Raw genomic sequence first — 21,879 nt, 5'->3', positions numbered from 1 at the left:
CTCTGGACAAAAGCACTGGGCCACAGCTTTTAATCAGTGAATTCAGGTGTTTGATTCAGTCCCAATGCCACAGGTGTGTAACCTCCAGCAGCAGCCATGCAGTCTGCCTTTCCCAACATCAGTGACAGAGCGTCTGGTTCTAAAGAGCTCACTGAGTTCCAGGTGCTGCTGGAATAGTGATGGAACAGGAAGCCACCGCTGCAACAAGTCAGCTGCTCAAGCTTCTTCCCTCCTAGATATTCCACCATCAGCTGGAAGTGGGATTATTGCAAAGTGGAAGCGTTTAGGAACTACAGCTCCTAAATGTGTCAGAGTTAAGCCCAACACACACCGGCGGCGCAACCCAACACAAACTGGAGGCGTCGCGCTGTAGAACGTCAATAACCTTCCTCATGTGATAACTCCCCTGCTGACCTACTGTGCCAGTTGTGGACGTCTATAATTGAGGATATATGATAAGGATCCAACGCCCAGTTTTCATTGTATCACCTTGAGTTCAACACGTTTGATCTTTAAAAAAAATTATATCACCAACATAATTCATTACATTTCATTCATTTGTTATACATGAAAATAATTAAACACAACGTTTTAGTTATATGTAAAACTGCCATGACTCATTTAAAAACTGATTTACAGGAAAGTGAAGACAGTAACGTTTTAAATTCATGTGCTGACACCCAGTAACGCGCGTCTAGCAAATAATGGGGGCGGCTGTTTGACGCGCCTCGTACGCCGCCGGTGTGTGTTGGGCTTTAGTTGTAGTGAGGAAGACTCTTTAAGTCAAATCACAGTAGATTTCTGCAGACAGTCCGCCTTGTAATCGGGCCAACGCTCTCAAACTTTGAAAGAGAATGAGCTTTTAAAAAGGTGGCACCTTAATGTAAGTGTGTTATGATGAGTTAGTCAGCGATGTGGCAGATTTTCACATTAATTTATCGAACTGTAACGGCCTGCGACATCTTGATTGCTGCTGCTGTAGTCTCAAGTTGCTGAGATTTTTTAAAAAGTGCAGTTTTTTTATATCGTCAACCAGTATTTATGGTCATAAAACTCTGGTGTGTGTGCCACCTCCCTGCCACACACACACACACTTGTCTCAATGTGTGGTCCACGTAGGCCTGTAGATTATAGAATCAATCTATCAGACGTTATGCTCTGACACTAATGTGCTCGCGGCGATTCAAAACAAAAGTGAAACTGAATATTCCTCGGTTTGCTCCTGGTGTTTGTCACCGTGGAAACAGTGAACGTGAACGGCGAGTGGACACTTTGATGTCATGGAGGTGTGAAAAACTGTCAAAGCCATAAATCAAACCCAGGAGACCGTTCTGCTTTTAAACATGTCAGCATGATGTCAGCTCTGTAGTGTTTCTGTGATCAGTCCAGTGACAGAGAGCGGTCCCCTATCAGCCAATCACAGCGCTCGTAGTAAGTAAACACGGCGTCCACAAGGCCGACCGCTCCTTTTAGCTCCCACTTCCTTAAAAGAGTTGGTCCAGGCAGCTTTGTGAAGAGGTTTCAAGAGTGAACTGCAAAGGAGGGCTCTCATGATAAAATGCAGTCATGTATACAGCCCCAGATTTACGGCCGCGCTAAAATCCCGATTCACTGCTACCGAGGAGATCCGCGATGAATTTTCCCATCCTGTGGAAGTTAAGTTCAGGTCACAGTCGGAAAAAATAACATCAAGACATCTTGTCAGAGATTGGTGAGAAAATACTCAAAGGATGTGACAGACGCGCTGGGGAGTAAGTGCACTACATCACAAAAAAAAAAAAAAAAAAAATCTACTCCGCAACGTTTCACAAAGATCTGAGACCGCAGGAACAACTCAGGGAAATGCACTGATTCCAGCCACAAAGTATCCATGGAGACCTGGGCATTTATTTGGAACCGATGAACTGACCTTTAGTGCTTAATAATATTGAATATGCGTGTATATCTATATCTATGTATATGTATATATCTATATGAATGAATGAATGAATGAATAAGTTTATTTCGGTCTTAAATCATACAGAATTTTTTTTCCCTTCTCTTCCTTTTCTCCTCACCATAACCATTACAAGGAAGAAAAAAAAAAACAAGAAAAAAAAAACAAGAAAACAAACAAAAAAAAAAACAATACTTGGACCGAAAGGGCGTAGGCTGAAGCCGTAGCTTATATTTGCCTACTCTTTTAACTCAACTTAGATTACAAACAAACAATGACAAAACAATAGGATAAACCAAACATCGATATGTATGTATATGTATCTCTCTCTCTCTCACTCTCTCTCTCTTTATATATATATATATATATAGAGAGAGAGAGAGAGAGAGAGAGAACAGAGCTTGGGTTCATAACCCTGGACTACGAGGCTGAGATCTGTGTTGTTCTGATCCAGCTGTTTGACGGGAACCGGCTCCGTTCCTTTCTAAGAGCGGCTCTTTTGATCGAAGGGCGGCGGGCTTTAAATGATGTCATAGAACATATAGTCCCGGTCCTTAACTGTGATTGGCTGAGCCGTGTTCGAAGCCATTGTAAAATACTCCTGAGAGTGAGTTATAATTTCAGAACGAAGGCACCTCTGTCATTCACTGAATGTACTCGTGGCTTATTGCTTCATTTTTGATATGCAAATATTGCACTCCACTTTATCATTGACTTTATTTCTGAAGTGCATCCAAACGCTGCTGTGCTTTCGAGTTTGGCTCGAGTGGATGGGGGTCCAAATTTGGCAAATTTGTCCATAATTCCTGATCACTGGCCTGACTCTTAACTGCCAAGGCTGAATTCCAAATTTGTGAAGACTCTATCTTTTGTGAGCTGGGTTTTCATTTTTAGTAAAAATGTCCATTTAAGCACAAGCAAAATCTTTTCTTCAGCTTAACAAAACTGTTTCAGTGGCCTAACCGTTGTTGTTTTACTTGTCTAAACCTGACCGTTAGCCAGTGTACAGTGACATGAGCTAACCTAATCAGTGCTGTCGAGTTTTTAGAGGAGGAATTTAATGTTTAAAGACAGAATGAGTAGGATTTTCCTTAAAAAAAAAAAAAAAAAGAAAAGAAAACAACACAATGTATAGACTCATACAAAGATAATCCTCTCCATCATGACTTGTGAGTCACTAGCAGTGTGTGTGTGTGTGTGTGTGTGTGTGTGCAGAGATGCTGCCCTCTGCCTTGATTTTCTTGTTCTGCTGAACTCAGGAGTCTTCTGGGCGTCGGCCTTTGGGCAGCGGGCATGTAGCTCCCAGCCAATCACAGGGCGCGGTGCCAGATCGATAACACCACATCCGATAGGAAGCTGGGAAAATCACGGATGCGGAAGGAAAAAAGGAAATATGCCATCCCATTCCGTCGCCATCCTAGGAATGAAATCTGGCTGCCGGTGGTTAGCTTAGTGGGCCCGAGGGAGGAGGGGCCAACTTTGACTGTTGTGTTTACAAACCACAGCAACAAATCCCGCTCATCCTGACTTTAACAATGTTTAAACTCATTTGCCTACATTTTGAGAGCGGGTTGCCATGGCGCCGACTGCGTCTGACTGCTTAATCTCCATAAACTGCTGATATGAAACTCGGTTATTGCTCCTCCATGCCAGGATGCTGTGAGTCTGGACGGCTGCCATGCTCTGTTTCCCTGTTTTGAATGTGAGGGAACATCACGTCAAACTCAATTGTGAAATCTGGCAGTTTGATGTTGCCTCGCTTTTCAGCAAACATAAATACCTCACACCGAACGCAGACCTTTTCCAGATTGCTGGGACGCGCTCTCAAATCTGACATACTGTAACACGTGCTCACCGAGTGCTCTCGTTTAGCGAAGCAGCAGCTTTTTAAAAAAAAAAAAAAAAAACGACGTTCACCGTGTGTTGCTGTCACCCACGGTGTTTGTTTTTATGGTGTGAGAAGAATTTAGGCATAACAGGCAAACTATGGAGACTTAGCATACTAGGGAAAAAAAAAAAACAGTCCAAAACCTGAAATGTGGTGGATGCTGACTAAAGATGAAGCTGGAAAAAAAACAAGGGTCTTATATATATATATTAGTGGGGCGGCTTAGCTCAGTATATCACAACAATCGTTCATTTTGTGATAAAAGCATAAACTTTGGTAGATGTGTTGGTGGATATATTTCAAACAAATCTGGATATTGGGCCATCACAAAATTATAATAAAAAAATAATAATAAAATAAATAATAATAATAATAATAATAATAATAAAATATTAAAATGATTCATTAAAATATTTAAAAAATGTAAATACACATTAAATTAAGAAAAAATACAGTTATACACACTCAGTATCTCAAACACTTTCTGCCCCCACCACCACAACCACCACTTGAAAAAGCCCCTTAGAAAACAACATGGTAGGCATTTTTGAGGAAAAGCACTTTATCTGTTGTTTCTGTATGATTATGTAATGCTGAATCCATTTCTGCTGTATGCCCAGCTGTAAAAGTTACCATTTAGTCATAATTATTGATTAATCAGCATAGCTACTGATTAGTCGCCCAACGTTAGAAATGGCTATCAGTTTCCTATTTGTCAATATTCTATATATGATGTTTGGCATCATTGTAAAGGGGACCTTCTCAGCTTTCATTTAAGCCCATCAGAAGCTCATCAGAATAAAAATTTGCAGTGGCCCAATATCCAGATTCATTCAACATATATTCAGCAATGAGTATACCAAATTTGGTGCTTTTATCACAAAATGAACGATAGTTTAGCTATGCCGCCCCACTATATAGATATATATATATACTTCATCCATCCCTGTGTTGCACCCAGTATGTCCCGCAAACAGGAGAATCTCTTCTTCTATCTTATATTATAGTGATAAAAAGCCACAAACTTCAAACACGGCCACACTTATTCATTCGCCCCTCAATTCAGTAATTTATTCAGCGAGTTAATTTTCATTATTTTTTTGCATTTTCCTTAGCTGTAGTCACGCACACCGCCGTGGAGGAAGATCAGCACTCCACAGCTCTGTGAGAACAGGGAGGGGGGAAGACTTGCCATCAAACTTATATCTCATAAATAATCTATCCACTTCCATTGTTTTGCCAAAGTCTGACTTATCAAACTTGCCTGAAGCTATCACATTCCTGCGACGGAGCTTAATGATGGGCACGGATCCCTTTAGCAGCTGCTCATCCAGTAATTTCCCCAGGGAGATGAATAAGAAAATTACAAAAAAACAATGAAAACCGAACCCACCACAACAATATACAGTAGATTATCTTGTGAATTGCTGGAGGAATTCACTGTGCTTTCAGGTGGTGTGTGTGTGTGTGTGTGTGTGAGAGAGAGAGAGAGAAAGCAGGCTATTGTGGGAAGGAGCTTGCCCTCCCTCCTCTGTTCGCTAATTAGAGCTCCCTGCTTGGATCTACCCAGGTTTTTTTCTTTCCTCTTTCCATTAATGGGGAACACAGCTGTTTATGACAAACTATATTTGTCTGCCTGTCTGACTGGATTTCACCTGTCATATAAATTGATACGGCAGCCATTTTGCCCATTTGTTTCCATAGTTACAGACTAATTAAGAGACATCTGGTTTGATTATTCAAAATAACAAAAACTGCGTGTGTACCGCTGGCTTCTGTGGCAGCATGTCATTGTTTTCATGCAGGTACCTTGTACACACATTAAGCAAATATGCCAACTTCCTGCGACACCTCCATATATAAATCACTGCGGTTGACGGGAGGCAAACGCCCAGGTTTGCATGAAGGACGTTCTGTTTGAGTGCACATAATCTTCAAGCACTGGATGATTGACTAATTATCGAAGGGAAATAAAGCCCGGGGAGGTGTCCATCTCGAGCCCAAATGAAGGACACCGCATAGGAACCGACAGTGAACCATGGCCTCAACATCTGCAAGTGTGCAATCAGGCAACGCCAATAAGAGAGGAAAGACACTGTGACTGAGTGTCAAGGACACAAAGCGCCGTGGTACAGCTGGAAAAACACTGGCGCCTCTGCACAGAGCAGCAAGTTGGGCTGGAACTGGTGATTTTTATGCTGCATTTATCTCGACTCGAAGCCTGGAATTTCAACTGGTGAACTCATGACCTGCGACAGCATTGCACTGACTGTGTCACATCAGGAAAAATGGATGCCGACAACAAGAAGACTGTGCATGGAAAAAAAAAGACAAAAAAGGATGACTCTTTGAAGTTGAAGTAAAAAGTCTTTAACAATCTAAGCTCCCGGTGTGCAGAGCAGGATGCACGTGCATTCAGGGCGTGTCCACGTCCACTTTTGCTGTTTTAACGGTGGAAAAAAGGCTGTTTCCTCCAGGCTCCTGGTTCTAAAGGCTTGTACTGAGTCTCTTCATTAATCCTGGCTGTGTTTTGGGTGTAACATGCAGTAAACCAATCAGAGCGCCGCCTCCCGACTCCATCTGAGCTCCCTGAGGTGAAGCAGCGTCCCTGTGTGTGGGACAAGCAGAGCAGACGCTCTCCGGCGCCCCCTATGGAGGCCACCATTACTGTCTTGATAATGACCTTCAGACAGCAGAGAAACCTGCAGCACTGACCTCAGAGCTGCGGTTTGCTGCTCAGTCACTTTCAGCAACACAGCAACACTGCAGCTGACCAAGATTCAAGATTGAAGATTTCTTTGTCAGTAGGGGAGAGTGGGGTAAATAGTGCCAATTTTTACTTAAAGTGCCTTTAAAGCGAGGGGATTACAGTAATGCCTCCAACTAAAATATGCACATATAGTTTAGGATGTTGTGCATCCCTGGGAACAATCACTTTGGATCTTATATAAACTGTTTGAGAAATATAGCTTTTGAAAAAAAAGCGGTTTTGTGGCACAACTTGCCCCCGGTGCGGGGTAAATTGTGCCATTAGAGAGAATACACTGGGGTAAATTGTGCCATTGATAATTGAAGTAAAACAGATCATTTTAATCTCACAAATGATAATGCTATATAAAAGCAAAACAAATTCAATACAAAATTATTTATTTAACATTTATTTATTATTTTAACAAGATCACAGGCCACTTTTCTATAACGAGGCCGAGCGCCACATGAACACATACCCAGAACAAAATAAAACTTCCAAAATGAGCACCTGCAAATCATCTTCATCTGATTCTGAATAGTTTTAATGATCAAAGGTAAGAAGACAATGTACAATAACAATAAAATACAATAAAGTAATATATAGTATATAATCACAAGTTACCCCAGGCCCTTTGGCACAAATTACCCCAAGCCCACCATTTTGAAAAAAATGCCTCCCCCAGCTGTTTTGAGCTAACATCATGCTAACTGTATAGACTCATGGTGTAGCTTACTAAAGAACTAAAACCTGTGTGAACTGTTTTCAAAGTTTTCTATAATTGTTCAAACACAGCAATCAAAAAACCTTGATCATGGAAATTTTACTTTGGAGGGCAAAAAAATGTTTTTTGAACTGAAATGTGCTTATTACCTCTCAAGCCATGTGTCTCCCTTCTTTGCAGGATGAGTGAAATGGATGCCTCTTCAAAAATATGTGGTCACATGACCAACTTCTTCTATGGTTTTCAAGATAACAGGGGTGGCACTACTTGCCCCTTGGCACAAATTACCCCACTCTCCCCTACACATGGTAAAAAATAGAAGATAGATAAAATAGAAAATAGTTAAAAGTTAAATAAAAAGAACTAAAAACCAAAAGAGTTCAACTAAACAGAACTACTTGCGGTGCCAAATATATAGACCACAGCTCATTTTAGGAGCAACACGCCCAGGGAGCTCAGATGGACACGAGAGACTTTGCTGTTTCCACAAGGGGGCGCTGGACGGGGAAACGACAACTGAGCCGCTTGGAAACTAGAAAAGACGGCTGCGTCCTGCTTTGTGCCGGGTGTAAGTCACAGCCCTTCATTCCATAAATCAGCAATAACAAGATACTTTAGATTCACTGCCGTCCAAATTAACCCTGAGGCAGTGGTCAACAGTATATACGGTACATTCATGAATATAGAATAGTCTTCTATGGTAAGTCCTTTGTGTTAACCAGACTGGGTGACCTTTGGTCTGTCTGCTTGATCCCTTTGTCAGTCTAATAACAACACATGTGTTAATTAAGTTCCAGCGGCCGTCTGGCTAGGAGGTATTTTTTCCACAGAATCGCTCCCCATTCTGTAATTAATGGTTGTCTCTTGACTCCAGGTGTGAACGCAATGCCAGCGTGTGGCCCTTAGCATAGGAACACTGTTTGGTGGAAAACAGTTTAAGGGAAACAACATTTTACCAAAAGTGTATGCATACTGATTGGTTTACCGTAAAACAAAAAGGTGATTTTAGTCCATGAAGATTCATAGTGTCTACACTTTATATAGATCATAAAGTTTCATAAAGACACGTCACACACCACCTAGTGACACCTCTGATGAAGGCAGAAGCTTACCGCCAAAACATGTAAGGTAAGAAGAAACCTGTTTCATGTCTGATACAGATGAAACTTTATGATCTATAAAAAGGTGATTTTTTTTCCCCACCTTTTTTGTGTTCTGTGATATGACTTGAACTGAAATCGGAGACCAGAGTTATGAAATGTTGCTGCATGCATGAGATGTGGGAACTAGAAAAGTTTTCGACTTGCAACTTCCCACTTCCACACCATTACAGCATTCAAAGTGGTTGAGGTCAGAACAATACGGACTCCCTACTGATATCAGCAGTGGAACCGGCATTAAATATGACATTTAAATATCATTGATTGCAAATAATTGCAGAACATTCCAACCTTAGGCTATATGAAATGGAAACATTATCCAGTGTGCACTGACTCACCATGCAATCTTAACGTTAGCCTAAAGAAAACAGGAACCTTCCAAGTTATTAATGTCCTGCTGTCTCTGCACAGGCAGGGACTTCCTTACTTAGATGCTTCAGACATGTTCTTTGCTGTTCTCACCATTCACTGCAGCGCCATGCTGATTGTTTTGATTATATGACATCATTGGACTACATCTCGGATAAATTGGAGTGCAGAGAAAGACCCAAGTTTCTCACTGTAGGAATTACAAAGTTCGAGGCCTGTTCATGTAGATTTTTCCTGCTCAGAGGCCAGAAACTTATAATTCCAAGTTAGATGACTGTTTACTTCACTTCACTGCAAAAACTCAAAATCTTACCAAGATTATTTGTCTTATTTCAAGTCAAAAATGTCTTATTCCTAGTCAAAATATCTCATTTTGACTAGCAAATTTTCACTTGTTTCAAGTGAATTTTCACTTGAAACAAGTGAAAATTGTCTAAAAACAATTTACTTCTGAGGTGATCATGTCTTATTTTAAGTGTAATGAGATATTTTGACTAGAAATAAGACATTTTTGACTTGAAATAAGACAAATAATCTTGGTAAGATTTTGCGTTTTTGCAGTGTTTCCCTGAAGTCAGAGCTTGTTTTAAAAGGAATAGTCCAATGTTTTGAGCAAAATATCCCCTTTTCCAGTTTCCCCAGACTGAGACCAGATGTTGGACACCATTTCCACCTCTGGACGTCTAGTGGTTCAGTTCCTATGGGCAGCATTTCCTGTTAGCTTAGCATAAAGACTTGAAGTCTATGGGAGTCGTTAGCCTGGCTCCGTCAAAGTTAAAAAATAAATGGCATCTCTGAAGCTGTCTTATTTATACAGTGGATCATGTGGATTTGAAACACGTCTTTAATTTAAAGTGAGAGTTGTTTCAGGAGAAGTCAGATGGTGGCGCTGTAATCGCTGAACAGTTTTGTCCTTCCATCTATCGCAGTGACATGCAGATGACATGGAGCAGCACCACCGGAAATCGTGGGGGCAGCACAACCGATAGTTCAAGAGAGACCGGACTAAGAAATTTAAAAAATTGATACTACAGAAAAGAATAGTGCATCCTCCTGTGGTGATGCGTTTAATGACCTCACAGACCACCGTTCTCCTGTGGTGATGTGTTTAATGACCTCACAGGCCGCCGTCCTCCTGTGGCGATGCGTTTAATGACCTCACAGGCCGCCGTCCTCCTGTGGCGATGCGTTTAATGACCTCACAGACCGCCGTCCTCCTGCCGCGATGTGTTTAATGACCTCACAGGCCGCCGTCCTCCTGTGGCGATGCGTTTAATGACCTCACAGACCGCCGTTCTCCTGCGGCGATGTGTTTAAGACCTCACAGACCACCGTTCTCCTGCGGCGATGCGTTTAATGACCTCACAGACCACCGTCCTCCTGTGGAGATGTCTTTAATGACTTCACAGACCGCCGTCCTCCTGTGGTGATGCGTTTAATGACCTCACAGACCACCGTTCTCCTGTGGCGATGCGTTTAATGACCTCACAGACCGCCGTCCTCCTGTGGCGATGCGTTTAATGACCTCACAGACCGCCGTTCTCCTGCGGCGATGCGTTTAATGACCTCACAGATTGACGTCCTCTTGCAGTGATGTGTTTAATGACCTCACAGACCGCCGTCCTCCTGTGGCGATGCGTTTAATGACCTCACAGACCACCGTTCTCCTGTGGTGATGTGTTTAATGACCTCAAACACCACCATCCTCCTATGGAGATGTGTTTAATGACCTCACAGACCACCGTCCTCCTTTGGAGATGCGTTTAATGACCTCACAGACCACCGTCCTCCTGTGGCGATGCGTTTAATGACCTCACAGGCCGCCGTTCTCCTGCCGCGATGCGTTTAATGACCTCACAGACCACAGTCTTCCTGTGGCGATGTGTTTAATGACCTCACAGGCCACCGTTCTCCTGTGGTGATGTGTTTAATGACCTCACAGACCACCGTTCTCCTGTGGCGATGTGTTTAATGACCTCACAGACCACCTCCGTCTACAACGCCACCCCACGCTGTTGCCTCTTTGTAGCAGCTCCATTATTACAACTTCCTCCACCGTCGCCATGTTGGTTGTTGTCAGAGACGTTTGGCTCTGAGCTGCCCCCTAGTGGATTTATTTATTATTGCACATCCATGGAACACACAGAAGCATGTGGGCAGTGACACTAACATCATTTGAAATGGATGTATTTATTTTCATACTTAGTGGGATATAAATGAGCCTTAAGCCTATCAAAACCAACATCTATTTATCCTAAAATTGTTTTTTATTTAACCACCAGAGGAGTCGGCAGGTGGGTCGGTACCTCGTTTGTGCCCAGCAGCTAACCAGCGTCATCGGTCTGCACGGCCGGCTGCTGAGCAGTTCCAGGGAAAAAGCCTCGTCGGGTTTAATGGGCATATGTAGCAGCAGCTGATTGAGTGCTTTGCTTGCTTCCCCAACCCGCAGTCTGAGGAGGCAAACCAGTCCTTGTTTCCTCTGCTGCGTCCCTAATCTGTGAGCTGATGCCGCCCCAATCCTGCCACATATTGCATCTCCAAATGGTTCCTGCCTTCAATTTGAGAAAATGGAGAGAAAAATACATGTGTTGGAAACTCAAACCAGGGGAACAGCGGTTCAGAGTCTGCAGGTTTCCAGTCCAACTACAGCGAGCGTTTCCACTGATTGGCACATCTGCAAACAGAGACGAGGAGCTGATCAGCTGCTGTTGTTTTTTAAAAGAAATTATTATCTTGGCCCTATGTGGACCATGTTGACCCGCTCTAACCCATCCAAACGGTCGACAGCATGAGCTCAAGGCCACATGACAGCTCCGACTGCATGTAATTTATTTTCTCACTTAAGCAGGAAGCCTCATTTAGATCAAAAGGAGACACCTGCCAACAGCAACAGTTACAGGACAAATAAAAAGACACACAAGTGCAGTTCAGTCAGACACAGCAGACAATCAGCAGACAAAGACAAATTATTCTTTTGTCTTAAAAAGGGAAACATGAATCGAGCCCATGCACTGCAAGCATTGCTGTGTATGTGGGCATATAACTGTCTGAAACTCAACACACACACACACACACAGACACACACACACACACAAACACATTGTCCACCGGCCAATGCCTCATTCACTCAGCACCCGTTTAGAAAGCCTCTGTGATAAATAGCTCTGCTGCCTTGTTGTGCTTTTTTTCCCCCCCCGTCTTTGTTTCTGCTTCAAAGTTTTCCTCAAGGTAGGCAAATTTAATAATGCAGACATTATGCAAATGACCTCATTAAATAGAAAATGCATACTAAAAAAGCAGACGCCTCCAAACATGTTATCTTGTTTGTAGCATTTATAAACACTCATTCACCCAGCCTCCACAGTTTATCACAGTGTAGTAATGAAAAATGAATAAAAGCACCACAATTAGGTTATTATGCCCTCAACACACACGCACACGCACACGCACACGCACACACACACACGCACACACACACGCACACACCTCAGGACAAGGCCATGGATTTCAGTGGGGGATTTGAGGAATATCACAGCTCTTGGAGTGGAGCATTCTGCAGCAGTAAAAGTGAAGAGTTTACACATCCCTGTTGCCAGATGGCGGTATTTCAGAAGTACTTTTAGGATTAAGAATGCTTTTTTTTCCGCCCCCTTTGTGGTCTCACTGTTTCAAGATTTTTAAACAATTTCCAGGTCCACAGGGCGATGAAACCAAACACGTAAAGCACCCGATAAACTTTAAGTTAAACTTTTTTAAAAAATGTAACTGTTGTCATTTGACGTGGAAACTAACGATGCACATTTCCTCAAATACTGAACTCCAGCCCAGTTCTGAGGCTCTGGCACTTCACTTGAGTAGTGAGACTTTCTACTTTTCCTGCTCTTGTAGTTTTTCCTGTTTATCGACCTTGCAGAAGAAGCTTTTCCATGCAAACCATCAGACGAGCTGCATGTTAGGAGTGGAAACCAGCCGACAGGATATGGAGCAGTCAGAGCTTCAGCATTAAAATACGTCTTACAGGTTAATGCAGCGATAATCTTACTCTCTGCAAGACAATGGCCACTTTTACATTTCACACTGAAGTGATAATATATTTTGAAGGACTTTTATGTTTAATTAAGTTTTTTTTTTCCATCCGTATTTCACCTTAATTTACACTGGAGAGATCATTGCAGGGTGACCCTCATTTACAACGACATTGAGTCAAAGAAGAAAGAGACAACAACAAAGAGATATACTAACAGAGAAAATGCAATACCGCAATTACTGTGGCTCATAAAAGCCATTTAAGCTTTCCTTAGGGAAGATAAATTGATAGCTAAATTAGAATAATTAAAGTGTAAATTAAAATAGTCATGTCAAACAATTACAAGTAGGTGTTGAAAGAAAAAATATCAAATTTCTAAAATGTCCAAAACACATCACTGAATTGATCTTAAGATTGTGCTGTGTTTTGTTCTTGGAGTCAGCACGACAGTTAAAAGCTGTCTTTCAGTTCAGACCTAACATGTGGAAGATGAAGTTAAACAATATTAAATGATTTTTCTTCTACAGAAAAATGACCCCTTGCAACGTGACAGTCGGCATTCCACCGTACAGTTGTTGTTGGGTTTTTTTTTCAGCATTTTAAATTTCAGCATTAGCGCAACAATGAGGCTGGACTCTCTGCAGATAAACACATCCGATTCCTGATCAATCATTCAACTGTCTGTCGCTGCAACTGCAAGCAATCCAGTGACGGAAAATGTTCACTCAAAGCTTACCTTGTAGCTGAAAGTCACTGAAGGTCAGAATCAAAGTGTCCCCATTGTAAAATCCGTCCCTCATTTCCACCAAGTAACCAATTTTTTCCTTACTTCTGGTTTCTATGAGAGATCTGTCGGAGAAGTGTGTTTCCAAATGGGATTTTGTGTTTTCGCCGCCCTCTAGTGGTCAGAAAGTTGCTTTGTGCAGCTTTAAATAAGCTTTTTTTTAAATTTGTGTAAGTGCTTCAAAAGTATTCAACGGATGCTTTCTGTCAGTTTACACAAAGTATCAGGACTTTGTACCAGCTGGGTCATTGTTGAGTCAAATTTCTGTTTAATGCATGTGTTAATGCGCAGAATTATATTACTGTGCTATACTAATATTTACATAAAACCAAAACTTCTCTCTTTATATAACTTCTCCAGCAATCTATGTATTCATCTTTAACTGAGCTCAAAATAACTCACTGGTTATTTGATCTAATCTCCTGCAGACAGATTGTACAGGTTGATAATGAGGTATTTTAATAATTTGTCTGTAACTGGATGAGCCACTAATGCCTTACAGGTTTGCAGGTTACAGTCCTGCTTGAACTCAAACTGTCCAGGTCACCCCTTTGCTGCAAGATGACAGCGTGATCTGAATATGAACAGGACGGGGAGAGCTACCTGGTTATGAAATGACACTGTCTGGTGCCAAAAGAAGGGATCCTGCATATAAAATATAGCAACAATGCTCCCATATTCTCCTGAGCCTAACATAAATCATGGACGTCCTGGTAAAAATAACCTGTGGAGGTTAAAGAAAGCTGAGAGACACAGATAAGAGAAGACACGACTCGGAGTGGACAGGCTGCTGCCTCACTTTCACTCAGGCATCCCAACATTTTCTGAGAATGACAAACATTCAGTATGATTAGTTTTATAATCTGTTTTATGCTCTTGTGTCCTTTATTCTCACTGGTCTTGGTGTGAACAGGCCATGAGTCGTGCAATACACTGCTGGTTGCTTTTGAGGAGGCCTTCACAAATACAGTATTAAGGCCATTTGAACTGAACCCTGGTTCACTCTCCCCCTCGATGGGGTTTGTTTGAGCAGCTGTACACACAGCAGTCGCACTCAAGAGCAGACCAACACGACCCGTCCAGCACCACCGGTGAGAGTGTGGGTCATGTGGGCTCCGAGCAAACCTTTTTATTTTACCGCAAAAGACCACTGAGGAGGTCTACTCTTCCACACTGGTGTCCACAGGTAACACAACAGTACAGCTAACAATAAAAACAACAATGTACGACAGCTTAAAATTAAAGTACAGGATAATAAACATGCCACGTGGCACATAATAAGACAGAAGAAATAATTGTCATAATTCCAGTGACTTATAAAATAGAATAAAATAAATAAATATAAGGGTAATAAACAGATAAAATTGCGGCGTAGTTAAAAAACAGCCGGCGGCAGCAGAGAGTCAACCTGCAGTGAGAAACACACTTCAGCACACTGCAAAAACGCAAAATCTTACCAAGATTATTTGTCTTATTTCAAGTCAAAATGCCTTATTTCTAATCAAAATATCTCATTACACTTAAAATAAGACATGATCACCTCAGAAGTAAATTGTTTTTAGACAGTTTTCAATTGAAACAAGTGAAAATTCACTTGTTTCAAGTGAAAATTTGCTTGTTTCATTGGCAAAATTTGCCAGTGGAAAAAGTGAAAATTCACTTGAAATAAGTGAAAATTAGCTAGAAACAAGAAACAAATTTTGCCAATGAAACAAGCAAATTTTCACTTGAAACAAGAGACAATTGTCTAAAAACAAGTTACTTCTGAGGTGATCATGTCTTATTTTAAGTGTAATGAGATATTTTGACTAGGAATAAGACATTTTTGACTTGAAATAGGACAAATAATCTTGGTAAGATTTTGCGTTTTTGCAGTGCACAACAGCAGGAAGTGAACCAAACACACGACTGGCCCGATCTTACACTCGATGCAAAACGATGGCAAGCGTCATGCAAGTGTCTTCGTTAATTTCCCAGCGGCTCAGTTGTCGTTTCCCCGTCCAGCGCCCCCTTGTGGAAACAGCAAAATCTTCTGAAGCACTGAAGCTCTGAAACTGAAGTCAGCGCTGCAGTCTTCTCTGCTATTTGAAGCTCATTATCAAGACAGTGATGGTGGCCTGCGTTTCTGTTTCCTCTGCAGAGAAGCTTTCCTTCTTACCTGGAAAATCCACCATTATAACAGCAACCCACCTGGTGCGACTAGTCTTTTCCCACCGTTGAAATGGCAAAAGTGGACTTGGACAAACAGCTATATACACTTTCACTGCATGCACTTCAGTCTGTCTCCTAGGATCCTTAAAATAGAGTATAATAATAGATTGTTATGGTGGGAATGCTTTTAGCCTGGCCCTCTGTGGTGATGCAGAGGTCTGATTGCAGCGCTGCAGTGAGCGTCCTGCAGGCCGAACAGGCGGCGTCCTGCAGATGCGCTCCATCGGAGGAACTGAAGCAGATTAGTGGCAGGATCACCAAACACAGCCGCGGCATGGCTCCACGTTCTCCATGCTCAGTTGATCTCTTTGATTTCTGTGCTTGCTAAAGGTTTGTTTACACTTCCCAGCAGTTTATATTTCTGACCAGTGAGTGAAAGACGTGCTGAACATGACCTGCTCCTTCCCTCACCACACAGCCCTCGGCAAACATGTTCCTCCTCTAGTCCGCTTAAATTTGAGCAGTCAAACCAAAGTGCACCAAATAGAAAACAGTATTTACTCAGATTTGGAACGGGGAAAAGGACTTGTAGGTGAGAAAAAAAAAAAAAAACCCTTAGGTATCCTTAAATCCCTTACCCACGTTCTGTTTACTTTTTTCTACACTGCAAAAACGCAAAATCTTACCAAGATTATTTGTCTTATTTCAAGTCAAAAATATCTTATTTCTAGTCAAAATATCTCATTACACTTAAAATAAGACATGATCACCTCAGAAGTAAATTGTTTTTAGACAATTTTCACTTGTTTCAAGTGAAAATTCACTTGAAACAAGTGAAAATTTGCTTGTTTCATTGGCAAAATTTGCCAGTGGAAAAAGTGAAAATTCACTTGAAAGAAGTGAAAATTAGCTAGAAACAAACAAATTTTGCCAATGAAACAAGCAAATTTTCACTTGTTTCAAGCAAATTTTCACTTGAAACAAGAGACAATTGTCTAAAAACAATTTACTTCTGAGGTGATCATGTCTTATTTTAAGTGTAATGAGATATTTTGACTAGAAATAAGATATTTTTGACTTGAAATAAGACAAATAATCTTGGTAAGATTTTGAGTTTTTGCAGTGTAATGCTGCTTTATTTTAATCTTAACTTTTACCTTTGGAAATGTTTCATCTGCTGCTGTGTTTTATGTAATCTAACAACTTGATAGCGTTTATGCCCTCTACTTTTTTTATTCTTTGTCCCATTTTTTTTTTTTTTAAAGATTACACAACCGTGTTGACATGGCAGTACAGTATTGAGTGTTGATTGTTGAATTTTGATTGAAGGCAGTGATATTGGGATGTCAGCGAGAACTGAACAGCGGCTATTCACCATGTCACCATCACAGCGGCCGTACATTCACCATCACTCCCACTCGTTTTTTTTTTTGTTTTTTTTTTCCCCTCCATCAAGAGCTGTTATTGTTTACTGTTTATTGTACAGCCATCAGCGCCAACATTACCAAACTGCCCACTGTCATGTGGGAAACAAAAGCCGGCGCGTCCCTGTGTGGGCCCGCGCCGACGTCTCCACAATGTGCCGCCGCGCCACCGCAGATGTTGGAGCCTCGCCTCGTCCCTAATTTGTTCCCCTAATTACTTTTGGACGGCTGTGTCCCGAACTCGGCTCAGACGAGAGAGACGGAAAACAATCAATTTATCTCGCGTGCTCTCACTCTCGCCGCTGTTTTTGCTGCTCTGTGTTTTGTCAGGTAAAGCAGTTGTTCGGGGACATTAGCGTATCACCCAACTCGGAGTTAGCCACACAGATGGCCAGGTTTGTGACAGCGGGGGGGTGGGGGGATGACACAGGAGGCGAGGGGAGGGGGGCAGGAAAAAGTCAATTAAATTTTTAAAAGCGTAAAAATAAGGAGTCTCTGCGGTGCTCAGGTAGGAATGCACTGTAACCCTCCTGTGGTTTGTGGCGTGGCAGTCACGCTCTGCTCTGGCTTCTCCGCCATGCTGTGAATTAATGAAGGCTCTCTCTGGAAAGCGTCGCTGTCAGATCAGTCTGTCAGAAGACTCCCAGGTGAAACGTACCTGTTTCTCTGGATGAACAAGTAACACAGCGTCACCAGAGAGAGGGGAAGAGAGAGAGAGAGAGAGAGAAAAAAAAAATAAATAAATAACAGCGCTGTATTCTCCTGTCGTGTGTGTGTTTCAGCATGTCCACGTCCACGTTCTCCCCAGGAAGAAGGGCGACTTTGAACGAAATGACAACGTCTACAATGAGGTAAGTTATTTATTATTATTTTTTTTTTTTCTGCTTGTTTGTCTCTGTGTGGCTCTCCGGGCCTCAAGGCAGGTTTATTTGTGTCGCCTTTAATTACAGCAGACATCATCAGGCCCGTGCTTTTCTGATTTTCTTTTCTTTTTTTCTGTTTTTTTTTTTTTGTGCGAAACCACCCGATTCCACTGTTACCACACCGCTGAGTTATCAGTCGTAACCCCCCACAGGTGTGTGTTAGTGCGTCCTGACTGCGCCCTCTAGTGGTCAAGTTAGAGGTAAAAAAGTTAACACAGTTAACACGGCAGCGTTAGCTTTACCAGATGGACTTTAGCCGTATGTCTGATTCAGATTCAGATTCAGAAAACTTCATTTATCCCAAACGGGCAATTCAGTTTACAGCTCCCAGTTCACGCACAGCACAACAATTATTCACTGGCCATACAACTCTAATGCTCAATTGTCAGTAAGTCAGGTGAGCTAATGGTTTCCCAGCAGCAACTTCTTGTAGGGGAGACTGGGGTAAGATGAGCCATTTTTCATATTTAGGATCACTACATCAAGGCAATCAAAGTTTTGTCACTAACTAATATATCTGCATATATTTCAGGATGTTGTGCATCTCTTCAAACAAACAGAATCAGTGTAAACATAACTGTTTCTATAATATAGCATGTCCAAAAAAAGTGGTCTCGTGGCACAACTTACCCCGTGTATGGGGTAAGTTGAGCATACCCCACTCGCCCCCCACCTTCCACCCCACCTCCATCCTACCCCTCCCTCACCTTCTCCCTCCCTAAATAACAGTCACTTCTTCACATTCATGTGTATTTTTATTTATTAAACACAATTCAACAGGTACAATAAAGAGCTGTTCTAACATGCCTTAAAGTGCGCTTGGGAAGAGAACATCAACGGCTGTGTTTTTGGAAAGAAAACACTAGAACACTAGTTTCTTGGTGTCCTTGCTGACAGTAAGGTCAGTTATGAACATATGAACGTAACACATTTGAACACTGAACCAAAATACACTTACCCCATAAACTTAATAAGCAATTAATATCTATCTATCTATCTATCTAATATTTCATATTTACTTAATATTTAAGACATTTAGGCTACAACCAAAATACACATTAAGTGTTTGGGGCTCCGGCTCAACTTACCCCAGAGCTACCATTTTGACTTTTTTAGTCCCCACAGCTAAAATGGTGCACGTTTATGCTAGGTTTATGACCTCATTTGTAGCTCATAGATACCACAACTGATGTATAAAACAAATTTAAAATGATCTGTTTTGGTCTTAACACAATTCTCATGAAACTGATGATAGACTAAATTCACTTTCAAGAGTAAAAAATATTTTTTTGGAAATAAATGTCCAACCACTTTACCCATGTGGTTCTTACCTTCACAGACTCCATGAAATGATGCCTTCCTCCTAAATATTTGGTCACACGATCAATATTTTTTACCGTTTCCTAGTAACAGGGGGTGGCTCAACTTACCCTTTGGCTCAACTTACCCCAGTCTCCCCTACATGGCTCGTATGCAAAATTAAGTATTCAATCCAGGAAATGAATAAATAGAGAAAAAAAAAAATAATAATAATAATAATAAATAATAAGTAAAAAGACAGCAAGCACAACCTACTCCTTAAAATTAGCATTCATCAGCCTGATGACTGAAGGGATAAAAGAGTTGGAGTAGCGATTTGTCTTCCTCAGGGGTGCATAATAGCGCCGCCCTGAGGGCATTAGAGTAAATCCACTGGACATGACATGATCTCCCTGCTTCATAATACATTTTGCTTTCTGGACCACACGTTTTTTCCATAGCACACTCAGGTCTGTTAGCTGGACTCCTATAATCCTGGAGCAGACTCTGACTATCTGATTAAGACTGTTCTTGTCCTTCACAGACAGACTGTTAAACCAACAAATAAAAGAGAAAGTTAGGGCACAGTGACATTAACTTCATAGCTGCTGCTGAAAGCGTCAGGCGGTTAGGCCTTGGATCCACTGCCTGCTGCTTGGCTAATGTAACGTAAGATTAGCTGCTCTTATTAGGGCGTAACGTTACGTCAGTGTGGCACGTGGAGAAAAGTTAAATTCACTTTTAACTTACTGGCTTTCTGGTGCAATTAAATTATAAATAAATTAAAAAAAAAAAAAAAAAAAAAAAACATGATGTAGAGTAAAGAGAAACATAGTCGTGGTCGTGGTTTCGGTTGGCTAAATCACCCGGAGACCCGACTGAGGCAAGAACCGTGTTTGTTTTCAGCTAGCTGACGTTAGCTAACATTAGCCAGCTGACGTTAGCGAATGTTGCGTTAAGTTTGCCAACCAAAACCATCACCATCTTTTCCAAAACTTAACCACCATGACGGCCTCTTTCCTGACCCCAACAAACACAAACACACACGTCTGACACCTTCAGGAAACCCCGAGGGAAAACTGAAGATGAAATGTGCTTTATCAAACTGACATTTACATTTTCATAACTTATCATTTTTATACTCTGAGGGTAGACTCTTATGCTGAATTTAACTCTATTATCACTAGCCACTGTGTTTCTAATTGTAGCTGTTTTAATTGAAGTCCAGGCACATTTCTTATTCTGCATTTGCCAGTTTTATAACTTTATTAACGGGTATTATGTGTATTTCCTTTACTTTCTGTTTATTATGTGTATTTCCTGTCATTATAATGTATGAGGTATATCTTATTTGTTGTTGATTTGTTATTTTAAAGTGTAATCTCGGCGGCATTGTAATCTCGTTATAGCATAGGCTAATTATTTTATGAATTAAGTATGACTGATATTTTTTACATTAACATCTAAATAAGTTTTACCCCTTGAAGTACTCCCATGTCCCCCCATTTGAGAATCACATAAGAGTCGAATCAGGCGACAAAAACCTCGTTTCCACACTTCTCATGTAAACAGGTTTCTGTGAGGCCTGTCTGCTAACACAGCCACATTAACACTTTCATTAATTCCTTCTCTTACGAAGGTGTGCAGGTTTAAATGGCTGCATCAGCTTTATTTATCACCTAAAACAAACCACAGGCAGCCGACAAAGTAATGGAGAGGGGTTTATTGTGCTGTAAATTTAGCTGTAATGTGATTTTCCTCCAGAGGAGAAGTGCCAAAGCACATCATTATGCATGGACGACAAGGTGAAATGGATTTGAGCATCTACAGAGACGTCAGCTGAACTTTTAAAGGGACGTTAGCGGCCCTCGGCGGTTTGCTCAGCCCGTTGTACGGCCACACCTTGAAAAGCGAGCAGGAGCGCGAGCGTCGGTCTCCTGGTGGGAGACGTCGGGCCGGACTCTCCTCATCCATGACCAAACTGTCAGCCGACCGCGCCGGGCGGATCGGAGTTTTGTCTGACCATCATTGCATCGTGATGTATAACCACAGCGGCAGAATGAAGGAGGTTAGAAAGAGGACAGGGGGAAAAAAATACAGAAAAATAGAGCAGTTTGACTACTGTTCAACACAAAAAGCTGCATGGACGTGTGCCAGTGTTCTGTAAAAGCTGCAAAACGCAGCTTGTGGGGAAAATCGATTATTAGATCGTCAACATGGAAAAAAAAAAAAAAAAATCAAAAGCAACAATGGATGTCCTGCATTGTCCATGTGTTCACTCTAATGTCACATCATGCTAAAATAAAACCTGGGCAACAACTGGTGAGAAAAAAAAAAAAATAAAAAAATCTGACGATGCCAAAGTCCAATCAGCTGCAGAAATCTCCGGCATGTCAGAGAACGTGTCGCGGTCAGCCTGCGCTTGTGTTCACTGACCAACACCCT

General features: G+C 41.6%; 1 protein-coding gene across 2 annotated transcripts in view; it reads left to right on the top strand.

Annotated features, from left to right (window-relative positions):
* fhit (fragile histidine triad diadenosine triphosphatase) overlaps positions 1-21,879 on the top strand; it is a 459,492-nt gene that overhangs the window by 348,476 nt on the left and 89,137 nt on the right. For both annotated transcript variants that reach the window (XM_030051158.1, XM_030051159.1), the window contains one exon: positions 17,995-18,063. In XM_030051158.1, coding sequence (XP_029907018.1) covers positions 17,995-18,063 — 69 coding nt within the window. The remainder of the gene's footprint in view (positions 1-17,994; positions 18,064-21,879) is intronic.

The sequence above is a fragment of the Myripristis murdjan genome, chromosome 5, assembly GCF_902150065.1.
Source record: "Myripristis murdjan chromosome 5, fMyrMur1.1, whole genome shotgun sequence".
Taxonomy (NCBI): domain Eukaryota; kingdom Metazoa; phylum Chordata; class Actinopteri; order Holocentriformes; family Holocentridae; genus Myripristis; species Myripristis murdjan.
Note: the sequence above shows the minus strand (reverse complement) of the source record. Positions and strands in the feature narration are given on the sequence as shown.